General features: G+C 59.2%; 1 protein-coding gene across 2 annotated transcripts in view; it reads left to right on the forward strand.

The window, feature by feature from the left end:
• KIF1A (kinesin family member 1A) overlaps window positions 1–17,840 on the forward strand; it is a 40,839-nt gene extending 22,999 nt beyond the window's left edge. For both annotated transcript variants that reach the window (XM_030456138.1, XM_030456139.1), the window contains 22 exons: window positions 3,311–3,429; window positions 3,516–3,601; window positions 3,894–4,032; window positions 4,185–4,353; window positions 4,712–4,802; window positions 5,245–5,363; window positions 5,502–5,557; window positions 6,201–6,309; window positions 6,423–6,489; window positions 6,576–6,660; window positions 7,091–7,196; window positions 11,955–12,069; window positions 12,304–12,437; window positions 12,579–12,640; window positions 12,756–12,901; window positions 13,182–13,394; window positions 13,514–13,591; window positions 13,841–13,965; window positions 14,088–14,234; window positions 14,333–14,525; window positions 14,601–14,719; window positions 14,947–17,840. In XM_030456138.1, the coding sequence (XP_030311998.1) occupies window positions 3,311–3,429; window positions 3,516–3,601; window positions 3,894–4,032; window positions 4,185–4,353; window positions 4,712–4,802; window positions 5,245–5,363; window positions 5,502–5,557; window positions 6,201–6,309; window positions 6,423–6,489; window positions 6,576–6,660; window positions 7,091–7,196; window positions 11,955–12,069; window positions 12,304–12,437; window positions 12,579–12,640; window positions 12,756–12,901; window positions 13,182–13,394; window positions 13,514–13,591; window positions 13,841–13,965; window positions 14,088–14,234; window positions 14,333–14,525; window positions 14,601–14,719; window positions 14,947–14,989 (2,521 nt within the window). In that variant the 3' untranslated portion in view covers window positions 14,990–17,840. The remainder of the gene's footprint in view (window positions 1–3,310; window positions 3,430–3,515; window positions 3,602–3,893; window positions 4,033–4,184; window positions 4,354–4,711; window positions 4,803–5,244; window positions 5,364–5,501; window positions 5,558–6,200; window positions 6,310–6,422; window positions 6,490–6,575; window positions 6,661–7,090; window positions 7,197–11,954; window positions 12,070–12,303; window positions 12,438–12,578; window positions 12,641–12,755; window positions 12,902–13,181; window positions 13,395–13,513; window positions 13,592–13,840; window positions 13,966–14,087; window positions 14,235–14,332; window positions 14,526–14,600; window positions 14,720–14,946) is intronic.
• The last annotated feature ends 625 nt before the right edge of the window (window positions 17,841–18,465 follow it).

Consider the following 18,465-nt stretch of genomic DNA (forward strand, 5'->3'; position numbering starts at 1 on the left):
GCCAGCTGGGATTGTCCTGGGGTGCCCGGTGGGGCAGCCAGGTTGCCTGCTGAGGTAGGCTTGAGATGAGCACAGCAGCAGTAGGAAATAGCAGAGAAAGGTGCCCAGTGCCAGCTCTGCTGGAGACCCTTTAAGTCGGTCCCTCTTTGGGCAGCTCCTGAGATGGAGAACTCTGCTGTGTCCCCAGCACTGAAGGAGGCAGAGGAGCTGCATGGGAGTCTTGGTCGTGAGCATTTCTGTCCCAGGGAGGGCCCCTTCCCACCCAGCTTGGGGTCACCCTGTGGTGCCACTGGCTGGGGACGTGCAGCCACTTCAAAGGCTTGTGTGCCTGTGGCCCCAGCTTGGCCATCCTGGCTGCATCAGTCAGCCTGAGCCTCCCAGGGTACAGAGGCTTCGGTGTCCCCAGGTGGCTGAGGGAATGGAGGCAAAGGGAGAGCCAGGTCCAGTAGGAAGAAAGCAGCATTTTCTCTTGCCTCTGTAACCCAGTGCTTGGCTTGGGGCTATCCCTGCCAGCTTGGCACAGGAGATGTTTAGGGAGATTGTGGGGACCCAGGCAGAGGCTCCAACTCCTCTTTGGCTCCAGCTGAGACGACCTTTAATTTCTCTTTACATATTAGCCATAAGACCTCCTTTGGGCTCCATCAGTCTGGAGAAGCCCACCAGCCACCACAAAACCATCTGTGTTGTCAGACCCGGTCACAATCTGCCCGTCCCTAAAATGGGATGTGATGCAGCCAGCTCTGCCCCTGGGTTTTCCCAAGGGGATGTGCACCCAGAGCCTCTGCCTCAGGCAGGAGCAAGAGGGGCTCATGACAGTGAACCTCTCCGTGTTGGAGGTGCTCTGATTGGGGTGGATCTGGAGCTCCTCTTCCTAAAAGTGCCAAAGCCAGGCTTAGCTCTGCCAGGCAGCATGTGGGCAGCAAGGTGGGGAGGAAGGGAACCAGCACAGGCAGAGAGGGCGGAGGTGGGGTAAGAGTCCTGCAGCCTCCAACTGAAAGAGCTGGGTTCTTCCCCTATTTTTTTTTTTCTTTTTTTCCTTATTTAAAAAAAATGAAATTCAAAACCCCCCAAAAAACTCTCAAGGGCACCTCAAAAAAAAAAAAACAAACCAAACCAACCAATCAACCAAATAAGCCCCTGCAGCAGCAGCCCCACTCTGTGCCGGGGGCATGTTCCCTGGAGCTCAGCACCTTCTGACTTCTTTTGAGTCTGCCTGAGGTTTGGCTCCCTGCTCAGCAGCTCTGCTGGCCACATTTCTTGTGAAGTGTGCTTGGATTGGTTTATGATTGGATCTTTGATTTTTTTCTTCTTCTTTTTTTTTCTTTCAAGTTTTTGTTTAACTTTTTTTCTATTTGTTTGGGTTTTTTTAGATTGTATTTGGTTTGGTTTTGGGGTTTTTTTTTGGTTTTTTGTTTTTTTTGTTTTTTTCTTGTTTTGGTTTGTGTTTTTTTTAGCTGCTGGCTCTACCTCTCCAAAGCTTTAGTAAAAATTGGGGTTATTTCACTTTTGTCTTTCTTTGGAAAGGCTTTTCTTTGGTCTGAGCATGCCATCTTTGCACCTCACCAATCTTGTGGTTAGTGTCCCTGCCCTCCTTCCTCTAGTGAAATACTTGTCCCCCTCCTCCCTGCACCCTTCCCCCTTTCCTCCCCTCTCCATTCCCTTGGCTTCAATAGCAGCTGCCCTGTGATTTCAGGTGGGCAGGCATACCTAGAGCCCTGCATTTTTGAGACCTCCCCGTGGTCACAGTGCTCTTCTCCAGGCATGTGGTCCTGCCAGGAATCCCTGGCATAGTCCAGCCACTTGTCCCTGGTGGCCTCTGAGTTGAGATGAGGTGAGGGGCCCAGCAGGAAATGGTGATGGGGCATCACCTTTGCTTCCACAAGTTGAATCCTTGGAGATGCTTTGGGTGGAAGAAGCCTCCAACAGCGATTGGAGGCCAGTGGGAGTCACCACAGGAGGGAGAACCTCTGGATTCTGTGGCTTGGTCTGCAAGTGTGGGGCTGAGGCCTCCTGCAAGAGCCCCTTGGGCACTTAGAGGTGCTGTTGGATGTCTGCAAAGGTGCCTGTGAGGCTGGGACATTGCAAGCAGCATTGCCAGCCACCTGGAGATGCAACCCTCAGGGAAGCCTCCTGAAGCTTAAGTGTCCTGGCCAGTCCCAGCACTCTCACACCCTACAACCCCAGAAGATGCTGCGTATCAAGACACCGGTGGGTGCCTTGGGGAGGGGTGCTGGGCACCCCTCTGAGCAGTGCTGCCCACCCTAAGGGGTGGTTTGCACCTCTGGGCAGGGAGCTCAGTGCCAGAGGTAGCAGAGGTGACTTGTGCTGAGGGCATAGCATGCTGCCATTGCCAGAGTGCCAGGAGGACAGCAGCAAGAGGAGGAATAATGCTTGAGAAAGAGGGAGCTGCAGCCTGGCAGGAGGTGCAGGCAGAGACGTGGTGCAGCCACCGGTTTGAACCCCAGCACAGCACCTGCCCACGGTAGCACCAATGACCTGGATGCCATGGAGGACAGCGAGGAGGCTCAGAGCTGCTGCTCGGGGAGTGGGCAGCTCCATCCTGCCCCACAGGGAGAAGCCAGCAGTGCTGTCCCTGACATGTGGGGCCTGGGACCCCAAAGCCATGTGTGGAAAGGGATGAGATGGGATGGGGGGGGGACACAGGCCACCGATGCCACCAGCTGCACCGTGCAGCCTTGCCTCCCAGCTGGGCAAAGGCTTCCTGCAGCCACCAGCAGTCCTGCCACCCTACGGGCAGAGCTTTGGCAGGCTGCCCTCAGCAGGTTCATCTCTGGAGGCTTCTGGCCTCCAGCCAGGACCTTCTCTCCCCTCCTTCAGCCCTGCTGGCCTCTACCTCCCTCGCCACCCTCCCTCACCTCCCGCCTTGCCCCTGTTTCCCCTATGGTGACTCCTCAGCCACCCCAAAGTCGCGATGCATCATCTCCTGCCCTAGTCCTCCGGCTCTGCGCCACAGAGAAGGTCCTCTTCCCTCCCAGCTTCACGGTGGCACCAGCGCAGCCCCCTCCCCTCCCCGCCCGCTACGGAGGTGACAGCTGGAGAGGTATGCGACCCCCGTCTGCTTCCTGGTGCTGCCCACTGCCTGCCCGTGGTGTGTGCTGCCCACTGCCCGCTCCCCGGCCCTCTCGCCTGGCCCTGGCTGCCTCCTCTTTAGTTTTGCTTTGCAGCGCCGCGGTCGCGACGTCACCTGGGATCCCGGCCACTGCCGGCCGCGCCACCCGCGCCTGGGGACTGGCGGGTGGGAGCAGTGACCGCTCTCCCCCGTGTTGTGTGTCCTTCCCTCCTCTGGCAGGGCCTTCGTCTACCTGAGCAACCTCCTGTACCCGGTGCCCCTGGTCCACCGCGTGGCCATCGTCAGCGAGAAGGGTGAGGTGAAGGGCTTCCTGCGTGTGGCCGTCCAGGCCATCTCAGGTAGGAGGAGGATCCCCCTAAAACGTGCCCATGGCTTCCCTTCCCCACACCCCCTCACACGAGCTGACCCTCCATCCCTCCTCTAGCGGATGAGGAAGCCCCCGACTATGGCTCTGGCGTGCGGCAGTCGGGGACGGCCAAGATCTCCTTCGATGACCAGCACTTTGAGAAGGTACTGCAGCAGTCAGCTCTCGGTGGGTGCCTGGGGACTGCTGTGGTGATGCTCCCCCACGGAACCCCTGGGCTCCTAAGAGGTGCAGGCATCAGGCTGAAGGGACTGTGTTCCCAGTCCACCCATTGGCCCTCAGCCCTCCGACACCCACTGGTGCACCCCCTCTTCTTTGGTGGGTGGGCCTGCTGTGGGGTGGGAGCTGGAGCTGCGCCGGTGCTCGAGGTGGGGGTGGCAGTGCAAGCAGGACCACCTCAGTGACCCCCAGCATCCCTGAGCTCCTCTCCTGGTGCAGTTCCAGTCGGAGTCGTGCCCAGCTGTGGGAATGTCTCGCTCGGGGACCTCCCAGGAGGAGCTGCGCATCGTTGAAGGCCAGGGGCAGGTCAGCGACACGGGTCCCTCTGCTGATGAGGTCAACAACAATACCTGTGCAGGTGAGAGGGTGCTGAGAAGTGGCTGGGGAGCAGCACCCCACCCTAGCACCTATTCTCCTGTGCCTGCCTGCCCGAGCCTGCCCTGGTGCAGGGCTGCTGGCAGACAGTGAGGCAGACAGTGACCTTGCTGAGAAATCCTCCCCTCCCCACAGTGACTCCAGAGGACCTTCTGCTGGACAGCCCAGAGAAGTCTGTGCCAGATGGGCCACTGGAGACTGCTCTGGACCACCTGAAGCTGGGCAGCATCTTCACTTTCCGTGTGACGGTCCTGCAAGCCTCCAGCATCTCTGCAGAATATGCAGACATCTTCTGCCAGTTCAAGTGAGTCCCTGGTGCTCCCGCAAGTCCTGCACCTCTCACTGTGCTCAGGCCATCACTTCAGGGCTGGCAGTGAATGCTGGGCAGCTCCAGCCCCACCATCTCTCAGCCTTTCATGGATGGGAAGGCAAAACCAAAGGCTGCAGGATAAGCCCATGCACTTGCCTGGTTACCGTGTCTGGTTGCTGGCAAAAGGCAGGAGAGGCTCCCATCAGCTTCAGGGGATCCTGTGCCAGCCCGGGGTTCTGGCAGGAGCACCTGGAGGAAGCGGGCTCTTCTCCTGGTCCCTGCCTTCTCTCCCCTCCCTGCTCTGGCATGTTCCCATGGCACAGTCCCCAAACCAATGTCCTTCCCTCCACAGCTTCATCCATCGCCACGATGAGGCCTTTTCAACAGAGCCCTTGAAGAACACAGGACGGGGGCCACCGCTGGGCTTCTATCATGTCCAGAACGTATGTACTCCTTTCTCTGCCCATACTCCCTCACCCCCACAGCTGCTGGGGTCTTTGCAGGGCCCCATTGACTGGATCTTCTCCCCAGAGGAGCAGCTTCCTCCTGGCTTTCCCAGTCCATCACAGCCACCCAAATAAGCCAACTAAAATAAGTGAAGGAGAAAGATGAGAAAAAAAAAAACCAACCACAAACCAAACCAACAAACAACAAGCAGACAATAAAACCCCCAAACCCCAAACAAACAAAAAAAATCCCTCCACCAGAAAATGCTGGGATTTCATGGCAGTGACCTTGGTGGGGAGAACATCCTCAGGCTATGGGAAAGAGGATGGTTGAAGGATGCAGAGGTTCAGACATGTTTACAACCTCTCACCTGGTGCTGTTGCTGCCTGAATCCCTTTCCCTGCTAAACTCCACTGTCAATGTCTCTTTCTCTTCCAGATTGCCGTGGAGGTGACCAAGTCCTTCATTGAATACATCAAGAGCCAGCCAATTGTATTTGAAGTGTTTGGGCACTACCAGCAGCACCCCTTCCCACCTCTCTGTAAGGATGTCCTGAGGTGGGTGGACCCTGTGCATCTGGCTTCCTGGGGACCTAGAGAAGTGGGGGTAGGGGAGGATAACCTTGGGGTGTAGGTGGGGTTAGCTGGGTTTGAGGGTCCCTGTGCCTGCTTTAACTGAGCCAGTTCTCTCTGCAGCCCACTGAGGCCATCCCGGCGCCACTTTCCCCGTGTGATGCCGCTCTCCAAACCAGGTAGGAGATCTGGTCTCCTGTTCCCCATGCTGGCTGCAGGGTTCCCTTCACCAGGGACCCCAGGGGCACCACAAAATGTGCTGTAGGGAAGAGCACTCAAAAGCCCCTGGCTGATGCAAAGCCTCCTTCTCACCACCTGTGGAATGGCAGAGAGGAGGCTACCTGCCCTCTCTGGCTCAGATGGCCACTCAGGCCCTGCCATCCTACAAGGGGAGTGGGGTTTCCCTTGTGCTCTGGCTGCCAGGACCCAACTTGGGGTAGTTTGGCTGAGCACTGTGGTTTGCTGTGCTGTCCCTGAGCAGCTGTCCCCAAGTGGTCACCGGAGAGGTGCTGTGTGGGTTGGGATGTGTCCCTTCTAGGGCTGAGGGCTTAGGATGTTCATTTCTGGAATGGGTAAAGCTGGCCACATCCTGACACCCTCACTGCTCCATGTTGGGCGTGGGAGAAGGCACACGGGTTGTCAGCAAGGTCCCAGGAATGGGGCTGTCCCCCTCTCTGCACTCCTTCCTGCCTTGCTGCTACCTCTGTAGCTTGCCCCACAATCCCTGCCTGCTCTGTCCTTACCCTGCCTGCCATCACATGCCCAGTTCCAAAAATCAGCAGCAAGATCACTCTTTAAGCTGTCTTTTCCAACCCACCACAGTGCCTGCTACAAAGCTGAGCACCATGACTCGGCCCAGCGCCGGCCCGTGCCAGTGCAAGTATGATCTGATGGTCTTCTTTGAGATCTGTGAGCTGGAGGCCAACGGCGAGTAAGTCCTGCTGGAAAAGGGAGTGGGAAGGAGAGGGAGGCAGTGCAGTGGTTTGCCTGGTGCTCAATCCCTCCAGACAGGGCTGTCTGTCATGCTGTAATCCTCTCTTCCAGCTACATCCCTGCCGTTGTGGATCACCGTGGGGGCATGCCATGCCATGGGACGTTCCTCCTCCACCAGGTACTCCTGGCCCAGAATCCCTGCTCTGGCTCCTGCCAGGACCCATGTTAACCACTGCCCCTTCTCTCTGGCCTCGTGGGTCTCAGGGCATCCAGAGGAGAATCACTGTCACCTTGGTGCATGAAACGGGCAGCCTCATCCGCTGGAAGGAAGTGCGGGAGCTGGTTGTGGGTAAGCCAAGCCAGGTGGGGGGCACTGTGAGCAACCCCAGCCCACCAAGCTCCCAAGCAACGCCAGCCCACCAAGCTCCCAAGCAACGCCAGCCCACCAAGCTCCCAAGCATCCTCTCAGGCTGTTTCTTGCCCACATTCCCACCTGGGGCTTTGTCTCTCATCTCCCCTTCCCCCGTGCAGTGTAAAGTGGGGGCTGCCTGGCATGTGACAGCAAGATGCCACATGGGCAGGACACCTCTGTTCTGACCAACGTGTCCAGGAATTGGACCGGGACCTCTGGTGCAGAGTGGCCAAGCACTGGGCAGCTGCTGCCTGTGATGGGGGGGCTGCTGGGGGATGCAGTCAGGCAGGCTGCCACTGACCCTCCCAGGGACCCTGGTAGCACCACTGCCTGTTGCCTGAGCCTGTTGCCTGTGCTGTACTTGCAGGTCGGATCCGGAACACCCCAGAAGCAGATGAGTCTCTCATTGACCCCAACATCCTGTCTCTGAACATCCTCTCCTCTGGGTACATCCACCCCTCCCAGGATGACCGGTGCGTGCTGCTTCTTCTCTTGCTCTTCCCCTGCTGTGATGAGACCTTGAGGACCCTGTCTCTCTTTTGGGGGCATTCTTTGCCCCTCCGCAGGGTTCTGCTAACATGTTGCTGCCTCAGGGTGGGGGCTTTTCTGGAGCTGCAGAGACCTTCCGGGTTCAGGGCTGCCAGACCCCTTCTTCCTCCTCCTCCCCAAGGCCTCTCCATGCCAGGTTTTGGTACTACAGGGAATTTGGGTGGGAGTCCTGCTCTCCAGTGATGGTTGTGACCACCTGGCACAGAAAGCTGGTCGGTGCCGGGGCCAGGAGGATGTGAGGACCTTGTGGCTGAAGGGGACCTGCCACAAAGGGCTGTTTGTCCCATGTCCCAGCAAACTCCCTGGAATGGCCACTTTGTGCCTGTGGCTCGTCCTCATCTGGGGAGGGGTGAGGCCATCCCCCACCACTGCCAGGTGACTTCAGTGATCTGTGCCCCTTCATACTTGTCCCAGGGGGCTGTGTCCCCACTGTGGGTTTGTCAGGGGTGTGGGAGCAGTGTGGCCAGAGGATTTTTCTCTCTGATATCTCCCTGGCTGGATTGTGTGGTGGTGGGTGAGAGGTCTGGTCTGCACCAGGGCTGCTGGTAAAACCTGGGGGACGGGTGGGGGGTCCCTGGCCAGAACACGTGTGTGTGGGCAGCCATGACAAGATGGGGATGGTTGTTGACAGCACCAGGAGCAGCAGAACGGGTCCTGGGCTGTGCACGTGATGATTGCCAGCACAGGAACATCCCAGTGGGTACCAGGGACCATTTTTCCACTCATTTCCTATGGGGTCACCACTGCCCCAAGGCAGCCTGTCCCACAGCAGGGTGTTTCCAGGGAAGGTGATGAGAGGGGATGGGAAGTGCCACCCTGCAGTGCTTCTGGGCAGCTCCTGGGCACAGAGGAGTGCCAAGCACACAGTACCATGGCAGCAGAGGTGAATCCCAGGGACAGGCATGTGTGTGAGTGTCAGACTAGGAGACTTGAGCACATCCGTGGGGACAGCAGCCCAAGGTCAGGCATGGGTCAGGCCAGGTGATGAGGGCTTGGCCCACCAGAGCTGTTGTGGTTTTTGCTGGGCTGCTGGGAGCTGGGTGGCTGTGGCAATCGCAGGCTCCTGGGGCTGCACTATGTTTTGTCAGCTCCTGATGTGGCTGGTTGGTCCCAGGTGCAATTAGGTAGGATCTTTGGCATCTCTAGCACAGCCAGGCAGGGGAGATGTGCCTCCTGCTCCTGACCCCCCCCTGCAGGTCCTGCTGATCAAGGGGACACAGCTCAGGCAGGAGTGTGATGAAGAGTCCACCCCACCCGCATGCTTGAGATGTGTGTGCCTTAGGGCCTGCTCTGAATCAGGGCTGTGGGCTGGCATGCACCTCATATCCATCCTATAACCATCCTGTACCCATCCCTTCGAGCCTGCCCAGGGCTGGGCAGGGGGAAGAGGGGGTGGCTGGCTTGTCATGGGATGCCGAAGGGGCTTCCACCCCGCGTGCAGATGTCTGTGCTTCAGCCCCAGCAGCAGAGGGAGGGCAGCAGGCAGAGCCAGGGCCCGCTTCACCCTCCTCCCCGGCTGCTTCTGCTCCCTGCTTTGCTGCCTTACACCATGCAGCCTCCATCAGCCTGAGCAGCCCTGGCTCCCTTCGCCAGCCTCCACAGTCCCCCGGAGCCACTTCGGGGGAGACCTGGGGAGCGGTGTGGCTCCTTCCCTAGCATCCATTTATCCCTGCATCGAGTGCCCAGGGAGGAGGCAATGGGGGGCAGCGCCCAGGGTACCTCCTCGCTTCTCTCCGCCGCTGCCACCCATCTGAGCCCACACTAACCATGTGACTGTTTTGTGTTTTCGCAGGCAGTTTCTTGATTCGGATATGCCTAGGTATTATTTGTTTCCATTGGTTTTTTTTCCACCCCTCCTTCTTCTCACCCTTCTTTCTTTCTCCCCCCTCGCCTCGGCACGCTCACTCCCACCGGAGGCAGCACTTAGACATCCAGCCCCCCATCCCCTCCACATGTCCCATCCCTCTTCCTTCCTGCCCTGGCACCTCTCGCTCACTTGGCCACTTTTGCTGTTCATTTGGGCCACGCTCTGGCTGGCTGCCGCTCCCCCCTCGCACGCCTGCGTTCCCATCGCCTGATTTGGGTTTTCTTGCTTTTTGACTTCGCTGCTCTCCCATCTCTCTGGCATTCAGCACTGAGCGTGCCACCCCCGCCGTTGCCTCCAGTCCCCCCAGCCCAGCCGTGGTGTAGCCACAGGGCTGGTACAGACCCACAGCAGGGGCTTCAGAGTGCCCGCAGACCTTGCCTGGGGCACCTGGTGACAATGGCAGCACCAGCGTGGTGGCGTGCACGGTGGCTGCCCACCCTGTGCCCGGCAGTCCCGTGGGCATCGGTGTGGTGTGAGGACAGGATGTGTCTGGATGCAGGCACCATGGATGTGGCACAGGCTGTTTGTACCCCTGTGCTGTGAGCAGCTCCTTGGGGACAGCTGGGACCACGGGGTGAGCCTGGCGGATCTGTGAGAGCTGCCAGACCCAGAAGCTGCCAGTAGCCTCTGGATGGGAGCAGTGCAAGGCCCCAGAGGAGGAAGCACCCCACCAACCACCACATCCCGTGGCAGAACAGGAGAGTGCGTCTGGGAGACGGGGCCTCCCTAGTCCTGGCTTGGTAGATTTGTGCCCAGGGGGTCATTCCCCTACAGCAGCTAGAAGCTAGTCCTGCTCAGAGGTGCCTGAGGCAAGAGCCATCCCCCAGTAGCATCATCCCCCCAGTAGCATCATCCCCCAGGAAGTGTAAGGGGACAGATCCAGCATGGATCCAGTCCTCTGCTGCAGGTGCACATGAGCTGATGCTGGCATTGTAGTGGGCTCTCAACATGGTGATGTGGGCCAGGGGATGGGCCAAGAATTAATTTCCTGCTGCATGGCTGCCAGTTGGGCAGCTGGTGTCCCCTCGATTGGCATCTTTGCAGGGGGCTGTGCTGGGTGGGAGCTCCTTGCCCTGGGATGGCAGCGAGGGCAGAGTTAAGGGGACAGGGAGCACGTGTGTGCTCACTTCCCAGCTGCCAGACCACAAGAAAGGTGAGGGGGGTTTCACCCAAACTCTGTCTGCCCTCTCTGTGCTCCTTCTGGGCTCTGATTCAGGGTCCAGCTAGGCAGGAGCTTCTCCAGCCAGCAGTGCTGCTATGGGGCAAGTCCCATCATGGCCCTGCTCCTGCGCCAGCCCCGTATGGATGATGCTTTCTGACCTTTCATTTCTCTGTGTGTGTACATGTGTATGTTTGTCCTTGGGTCGCCTTCCACGTATAGCATTTCGTTGGGAAATGACACTAGGTATTTCACGCGCACCTGCTCGGTCTGGTCCCCTCCTGCTTTTCTCTCTCTCTCCTTTGCCTCCTCCCTTTGCTTTTTGCTCTTTCTCCCCTTCCCCTGAGGCTCCTCTTCTCCTCCTCCTCCTCCTCCTCCTCCTCCCTGGGGAGCACTCTTTTCTCAAGTGATCTGTGACTGCAAAGCGATCCTTCGCCTTGGCTCTGTCTCACGCGGGGTTGTTTTGTGTATTTTATACATCTTCTGCTCTACCTTCTCTTCCAACGTGGGGACAGTCACAGCTGAGAGCCTCTCCCTGCTCTCTCTGGCCACCCGGGCTCTCCTTAAAAGAGGCACTCAGCAGCCTGGATGCTGCTTTGGGACTGTGCTGAAGCATCCTCATTGAGACTTCACAGCTTAATGAGGACACTCAGTGGGAGCTGGGGCTGCTGCAGCTCAGGGTGGCTTTGAGGAGTGGGCGTCCCAGAACCCCAAGGCTGGCCCAGAAGGGAGCCCAGGAGTGGGGCAGGGGGTGGAACAGGGATCCCCCATGCTCTCAAACTGGAGCTCCTGCTTCCCTCACCCTTGATGGCTTGACTCAAAGAGGGCAGTTGCCATTCTTGCTCTGAGTGGCTGTGCCATCTTCTACAGGACCCCATAGGCACCAGGTGAGTGGGGTGGGTGTCACCTGCTCCTTCTCCCAGCTTGAGAGCCATGGAAAAGAAGTGAGGGGAGCGAGGCAGTCCGGTGGGAATGGGGCTGGATGGGTCTGATGATCAGGGCAGAGCAAGAACTGTGGGAGACAGCCTGATTGGAGACAGCCACGGAGTCGTGGTGGGGCTGGGGCTCAAGGCTGGCAGACAGGGGCAGCCCTGGGGAAGGGGACCTGGCTGGCAGGGGGGCTGCTCTCCCAAGGGCAGGCTGGCAGCAACCCCCCAAGTGCTGAGCATCCTCCCTTCTTTCCCTTCTGATCATTGTCACCCAAATAGCGACAGTTGCTCCTGGCAGGGGCTGAGAGGTGCTACGTGCCCCGGGCTGGATGGTGGGGACCTGGCCCAGGTGTGCTTGGGGTGGCAGCCCCTCACCCCAAGCACAGGGGTGTGGCATGCACCCTCCTTTGCCTTTCTAGCCTGCCCTGCCTTGCCTGCATCCCAGCTGAGCACCTGCCCCTCCTGCAGTTCCTCCTCCCCAAAACCCTGGTCTGTTGGCCATTTCAAGGGTGCCATGTCCCCCTCCCACCACACCTTGTCCCCCTTTGCCTTGAGCCTGCGTCTTCTGGAGTGGCTGTCCCTATCTGTCCCCCCCTGCATGTGCATGTCCTTGTGTCCTTGCAGGCCTGTGGCAGCGCTGTGGGAGGGGACGATGGCATCTCCTTGCTTGCTTGCCTGGCATCCCAGGGGGGTTGTTTTATCGGCCCTGCTATTTTTTTTTTGGCAGGACATTCTACCAGTTTGAGGCGGCGTGGGATAGCTCCATGCACAACTCGCTGCTGCTCAACCGTGTCACCCCATACCGGGAGAAAATCTACATCACTCTCTCTGCCTACATCGAGGCAAGGGCTTTAGTTGGGGCCATTGTTTGTCAGCAGAGTCTGGTGTTTCCCCCACTGCCAGGGTTCAGCCAACATGAACCCTTCCTTAGCCAGCACCGACGCTAATGGGATGTGTGATTCAACCTGGTGCTTGGGGGCCCTGTGGGATGGGGGGAATGGTTTAACTAAGCACCAGGGGTTGGAGAGACCCTCTGGGCTGCCCCCTCAATGCCTTCCCTTCCTGCTCTACTGCAGATGGAGAACTGCACTCAGCCTGCTGTCATCACCAAAGATTTCTGCATGGTTTTCTACTCCCGGGACGCCAAGCTTCCTGCCTCCCGCTCCATTCGCAACCTGTTTGGCAGCGGCAGCCTGCGGGCTTCCGAGAGGTATCAGGATGCTCCTGCCTTTCTGGGGGACAAGAGACATCATCCAGGGGCTAGAGCCCTCCCGGGGCATCCTAGCAGCCTGGGCAAAATAACCAGGGGATGGGGCAGAGGTAATAATTCCTCATCTCCTTTTGCTTGCAGCAACCGCGTGACAGGAGTCTACGAGCTCAGCCTCTGCCGTGTGGCCGATGCGGGCAGCCCAGGTGGGTGCTGCACCTCTGCCCAAGTGCTGACAATGAAACAGAAGGCCCCAGCACGGCGGTTGGGTTTGGAGTTGTGTGTCTGCCTCCCCCCACAGCTGTGTGTCTGTCCCCACAGGCATGCAGAGACGGCGTCGACGTGTGCTGGACACCTCTGTAGCCTACGTGAGGGGAGAGGAGAACCTGGCTGGCTGGAGGCCCCGCAGCGACAGCCTCATCCTCGACCATCAGTGGGAGCTGGAGAAACTCAGCCTGCTGCAAGAAGTAAGAGTCTGGGTTAGAAACCGGCTGGGACACTGCGATTCACAGCTCAGCCTCTTGCCCTGCCGGTGCCTGTGGGATTCCCCACCCTGGAGGTCTCAGCCCTCCTGGGTGCAGGAAGAGGCAGGAGCAGGGCTGTGCCAACGCTGCTCTCCTGTGCATCGCTGCTAGCCAGCTGCCAGAGGCACGGGTGGGGTTAATGGGACCTGGGAAGCACAGTTCCCAGATTCCCAAATGGATGCCAGGGGGGCAGAGGGACTACCCCGGAGCTGTCTGTGCCCAGGTGGAGAAGACGAGGCATTACCTGCTCCTGCGTGAGAAGCTGGAGACGACTCAGCGCCTGGGGCTGGAGCCCCTGTTCCCCTGCTCCCACGAGGACTCCGAGTCCCGAAGCACCTCCTGCGGTTCCTCCCCGCTCTCTGCCGACGGAGCCCCCGAGGGCCGCACCTCACCCCCTGAGACGCCCAGCGAGAGGCAGAAGGAGCTGGCTGTGAAGGTACCCGCAGCGCCAGGAAGGGGCAGTGGGGGCTCAGGGCTGGAGAGATCGAAAGGAGAGGGAGGAGGAGTGTGGAGGAAGGTGCCTCCTGCCCCACCATCTTCCTCCTCTGTCCGCAGTGCTTGCGCCTGCTCACGCACACCTTCAACAGGGAGTACAGCCACAGCCACGTCTGCATCAGTGCCAGCGAGAGCAAGGTAGGGGCTCAGCCTGGCTGGGGGGGACAGGGGACACTGACTGGATGGGGACCAGATGGGTGTCAGGGTGAGAGTGATCCCTGATCAACTCACTTTGATGTTCCCAGAGCTGGTGGCTCTTGGGGCTGTGCCAGGAGTAGAACCCATCAGGCTGGAGGTCTCGCCTCTCCCTGTACGAGCAGGCGCACGGGCCTTTGTCTGTGCCTGACTTTGGGCAGAGGCTCATTCCACACCTCTGCTCCTCCACAGCTGTCTGAAATGTCTGTGACCCTGATGAGAGACCCCTCTATGCCAGCTCTTGGGGTCCCCACCCTCACCCCCTCCTCCACCTGCCCGTCACTGGTAGAAGGACACTACAACACTATGGAGGTCAGGTAAGAAAGTGGCTGGGAGGTTCTGGTGGGAGCAGGGCGTATGTACCATCGGGACATGGTCCTGGTCAACAGGTGTTCCCCAGCTGTCGCTCTTCCTACCCTGGTCTCTCCTCCCTTCCTAGACCTCACCAGGTCTCCTCCAGGGCAGAGAGCCCTGATCTGGAACCTGTCATAGAAGGAGAACAGAAGAAGTCCCCAGCCCGCCGGCCTGAAGAGGAGAAGGAGCCTCAGCGCTTGCTGGTGCCTGACATCCAGGAGATCCGAGTCAGGTAGGAGTGGCTGGGTCAGCTAGCGAGGGGAGTGCCATGGGTACCATTGCCATCCCCTCATGGTCCGTGTCTCACCCTGACCTGGGTCCCTTCTGCAGCCCAATCGTCTCCAAAAAGGGCTACTTGCACTTCCTGGAGCCCCACACCAACGGGTGGGTGAAGCGCTTTGTGGTCGTCCGGCGCCCGTATGTCTACATCTACAACTCTGACAAGGATGCTGTCGAGAGGGCCATACTCAACCTCTCCAAGGCCCAGGTGGAGTACAGTGAGGACCAGCAGGCCATGCTTAAGGTAGGGTACCGGGAGCCAGCCCCGCTCAGTGCAGTTCCTCAGGCGAGAGACTCATCCCCAGCTCTCCCCCAGCAGACCCCGAACACGTTTGCGGTGTGCACGGAGCACCGGGGCATCCTGCTGCAGGCGAGCAGTGACAAGGACATGCACGACTGGCTCTACGCCTTCAACCCCCTCCTGGCTGGGTCTATCAGGTACCAGAGGCAGCTGGGGGAAGAGGTGGTGGTGCAGTGAAGGGGGCTTGGGGGCAGCCAAGTGTGCTCCCTGCCCTGCTCCCAGTGCCGTCCCTGCTGCAGGGTCCCCAGGGGAGCAGTGGGGGAGCAGCACAGAGCTGTGCCTGGACAGGCTCTCAGCCAGGATGCTGCACCTAGGGGACCAGACTTGTCTGCACCTCTGACCTGTCTCTTGTTCCCTGAATCAGATCCAAGCTGTCTAGAAGGAGAACAGCCCAGATGAGAATCTAACCTGAAAAATACCCTCCACCTCATCCGTCTGCCAACAGGATCAAGATAGCTGATTCTGTCTCAAGACTCCCATGTTAACATCTGATCTCTCACACCATCTGCTGCCCCTGCTGTGTGCTCCATGGAAGGATCTGTCTCGATTCACACCTTCACAGGGGAAACTCACTTCCATTCATAGCTGCAAAAGCCTGGACCTGCCTGGGCAGAATTTCTCGTGTGCGTGCCATCTTCTGCCCATTCCCCCCATGGGTGAACTTCATGTCACACCATCTGTAACGCTCCAGAAAAATCCCTGTCAGAGAGGAGGGAGCAAGGAGGGGAGTTTCAGCTGGAAGCTGGTCTTTGATCTACAGAGGTGGGTGCATGGTGAAGCTCGGAGGTGGCAGAGCAGTAGGAATTGCCTCTGTGCAAAGGGAAAGTTGTAGTTTATGTATGGGGATTTCCTAGTTTATTGGTGTTTCTGCAAGAGATGGCAGGGTAAGATCAGGTGTCAGTAGTTTAAGATTATATTTATAAAGTATTTATTTCTATTTACATCAAAAAAAACCCCGTAAGTTGGGTCCTAGCCCCCCCAGATACTGTGTCTCCCCCAGGCAGGGGAGACCATTGGCAGTGGGTCAGGGTCCCAGAGATGCCTTCCCTGGGAGGGACATTCCTGGCATGTGCCCTGCAGTGGCGATGCTCTCACCCTCATTCCCTGCCCTTCCCCAGCCCTCTGCTTTACCCACCCTTCAGCTTAAACTACTTTCCCCCCCCCGAGCAGTGGCTGGACAGCCCAGCATGTCTTCCCAAAGGAGGCAATTCCTACCTGCCCCATCTACCTCTGGAAGGGTGGAGCCTGCCACATCCCAGCTGGCTGGGGCACCCGTGTCCACATGGATGGGTCACCTTGCTTCAAAGCTTGGCCCTGCTGGAGGGAAAACAAGGGCTCTGAGGATGGCTCTGCCTGTCACCTCATGCAGCACTGTCCTTCCCAACCAAAAACACGCAGGCCACCTCCACTATCCCAGCCTGGGAGAACCCAGTGGACTTGTCCGAAGAGATTCCCCCCTCTTAGGGCAGGAAGCTGAGGGTCTCGTCCCTGCAGGGAGTGTGGAGGTTCAGCTGGCTGCTTCCACAGCTGGATAGGAAAGTTCTTCAGGAGCCAGGGCTAGGAGTGACCACCCTAATTCACAGGATCCTGGTCACCCTTTCCCAAAAAGGTTGTCATGTTGCTTCTCCTGGCAGGATGATAGGCTCAAAGCAGGTCAGAAGGGCAGGGGGAGAGGCTGGTGTGAGGGTTATCAGGTGGAGATGGGGCTTCTTTTTCCTGCTGTAGCTGGCATTTTCTCACCATTCTTCCCCTCCTGCAGAAGTAAGCACCTGCCTCCTTCCCACCCTGCCTCCATCAGCACATTAATCCAGGGGGCTTCCCACAGCAGAGATGGCTTTGCTGAAAAGGCCTTTTCCAATCATCCCTGCTCCCCACCTCCCTCAGCAGCACTTCTCCCTCTCCTCCTCCCACCTCTCACCCATGGGGGGGGAATGCTTTCCTTTGGGGCTTCCCAAGTGTCTGGCAGCCTCCAGCACAGCTCTGGGCAGGGAGGTGAGCATCTTCCCAGCTCCCCCAGCTCCCCCAGCTTCACTCTCACTCACACCTTTGTGGCCAACCTTCCCTGGCACAGCACAGCTGTGCCTGGGCTCTGCCGCACGTCCCCGCGCTGTGGTGTGCCTGTGGGTGTGCCTGTGGGTGTGGGTGTCAGACGTGGTGCTCTTGTCTCATTATGCTGGTGTTGTGAGGGGCACGGACTGGCAGGGACGTGGCAGACAGGCAGGAGCTTGCAGGGACCTCCTCGCTGCACCACCAGGCACAGTACAGCTGGGGTTTCAGGTGGTGGAAAGGGTTTGGGGATCCTTCCTGAGGCCCTGCTGGTTCTGCCTGACCTTTGCAAAGCTTCCTTGAGTGTCTCACCCCATTGCTTTGGTCCAAAGCCACAGCAGGGCTGCTCCTCCCAGCCCCACTCCCCAGGCAGAATCCCAGGACAAGCTCTTTATCAAACTGAGGGGTTTTCTCCCCAACCCCCCCCCGTGATCCCCGTTAGCAAACTGAGGGCTGGTTTGTGTCCTCCATGGAGGGAGAGGTGGGTGCCTGGGGGCACGGAGGGGCAGAGCCAGGGCAGAGCAGGGACTCGGGCTGCTGAGACACCTCGGCTCCTCTGCCCTCGGCAAGGACCAGTTGGTACCACTCCGAATTTCAGCCGAAGGGACTGAGTGCCCCAGGGAGACCTTCCAGGGTGAGGGCAGCTTCTGGTGGAGACAGGACCCATGTCTGCCAGGGACCAGACACAGGTTCAGTGACCACAGCTGGGTGCTGCAGGCAAGGGGTGGCCTTGGGTCTGGCACCCCCCAGCCAGAGCCGAGTCGTGCCTGAGGCCAGCAAACCTGCAGAGCCCGTGGCCTGGCCGGGGGCTGCCACACCACTGCAGCAGCAGCAGTCCCGGGGGTGTCCCCAGCTTGCCAGCTGCCCTCACCGGCTCCACTCCTGCCAGCACCACCACCTCCCCCCCAGCTGGACCCCTGCCCACCCCCCAAGATCCCCACGGTCCTGCAGGATGAGGAACAGAAACCCGGGGTTAGGAGCCCCCTGGGGAGGGGAACCTTTCCCTGGGGAAGGAGGAGTGGCACGGAGGGTGGGTGAGCACTGGCCCGCTGGGGCCCTGCAGAGGAGGGAGGGTGGGCTGCCCCTCACCCCCACTGCCAGGGCAGCGTCCCCAGGCCCTCCCTGGCCCCTGCCCGGGGGTCGCCGCCTCCGGTCCCGGCCGTCCGCACACGTGAGGCTTGTTCGGTTCTGAAATAAATGTGGCATTTAACGCAGCCCCCTGTGTCACTCAGAGCTTCTTCCTGGGGCGGGGGGCACAGCCAGGGGCACCTCCATGGACATCACCATGAGCACCTCCATGGACACCACCATGAGCACTGCCATGAACACCACCATGAACATCACCATGAACATCACCATGGGCATCTCCATGGGCACCCCCATGAACACCACCATGAACACCACCATGAACACCTCCATGGGCACCTCCATGGGCACCTCCATGAACATCACCATGGGCACCACCATGGGCACTGCCATGAACATTGGCACCACCATGGGCGTGGGCACAGCCATGAGCACAACCCTGGGCACTGCCATGAACACCGGCACCACCATGGGCACAGCCATGGACACCTCCATGAGCACCATGAAGGGCACCACCATGAGCACAGTCATGGGCACTGCCATGAGCACCAGCACCACCATGGGTGTGAGCACCACCATGAGCACTGCCATGAGCACTGCTACCGCCATGAGCACCGGTACCACCATGAGCACAGGTACCACCATGAGCACTGCCATGAGCACCGGTACCGCCATGAGCACCGGTACCACCACGAGCACCGGTACCGCCATGAGCACTGCCATGAGCACCGGTACCGCCATGAGCACCGGT

This window comes from Calypte anna, chromosome 9 (genome assembly GCF_003957555.1).
Source record: "Calypte anna isolate BGI_N300 chromosome 9, bCalAnn1_v1.p, whole genome shotgun sequence".
NCBI lineage: Eukaryota > Metazoa > Chordata > Aves > Apodiformes > Trochilidae > Calypte > Calypte anna.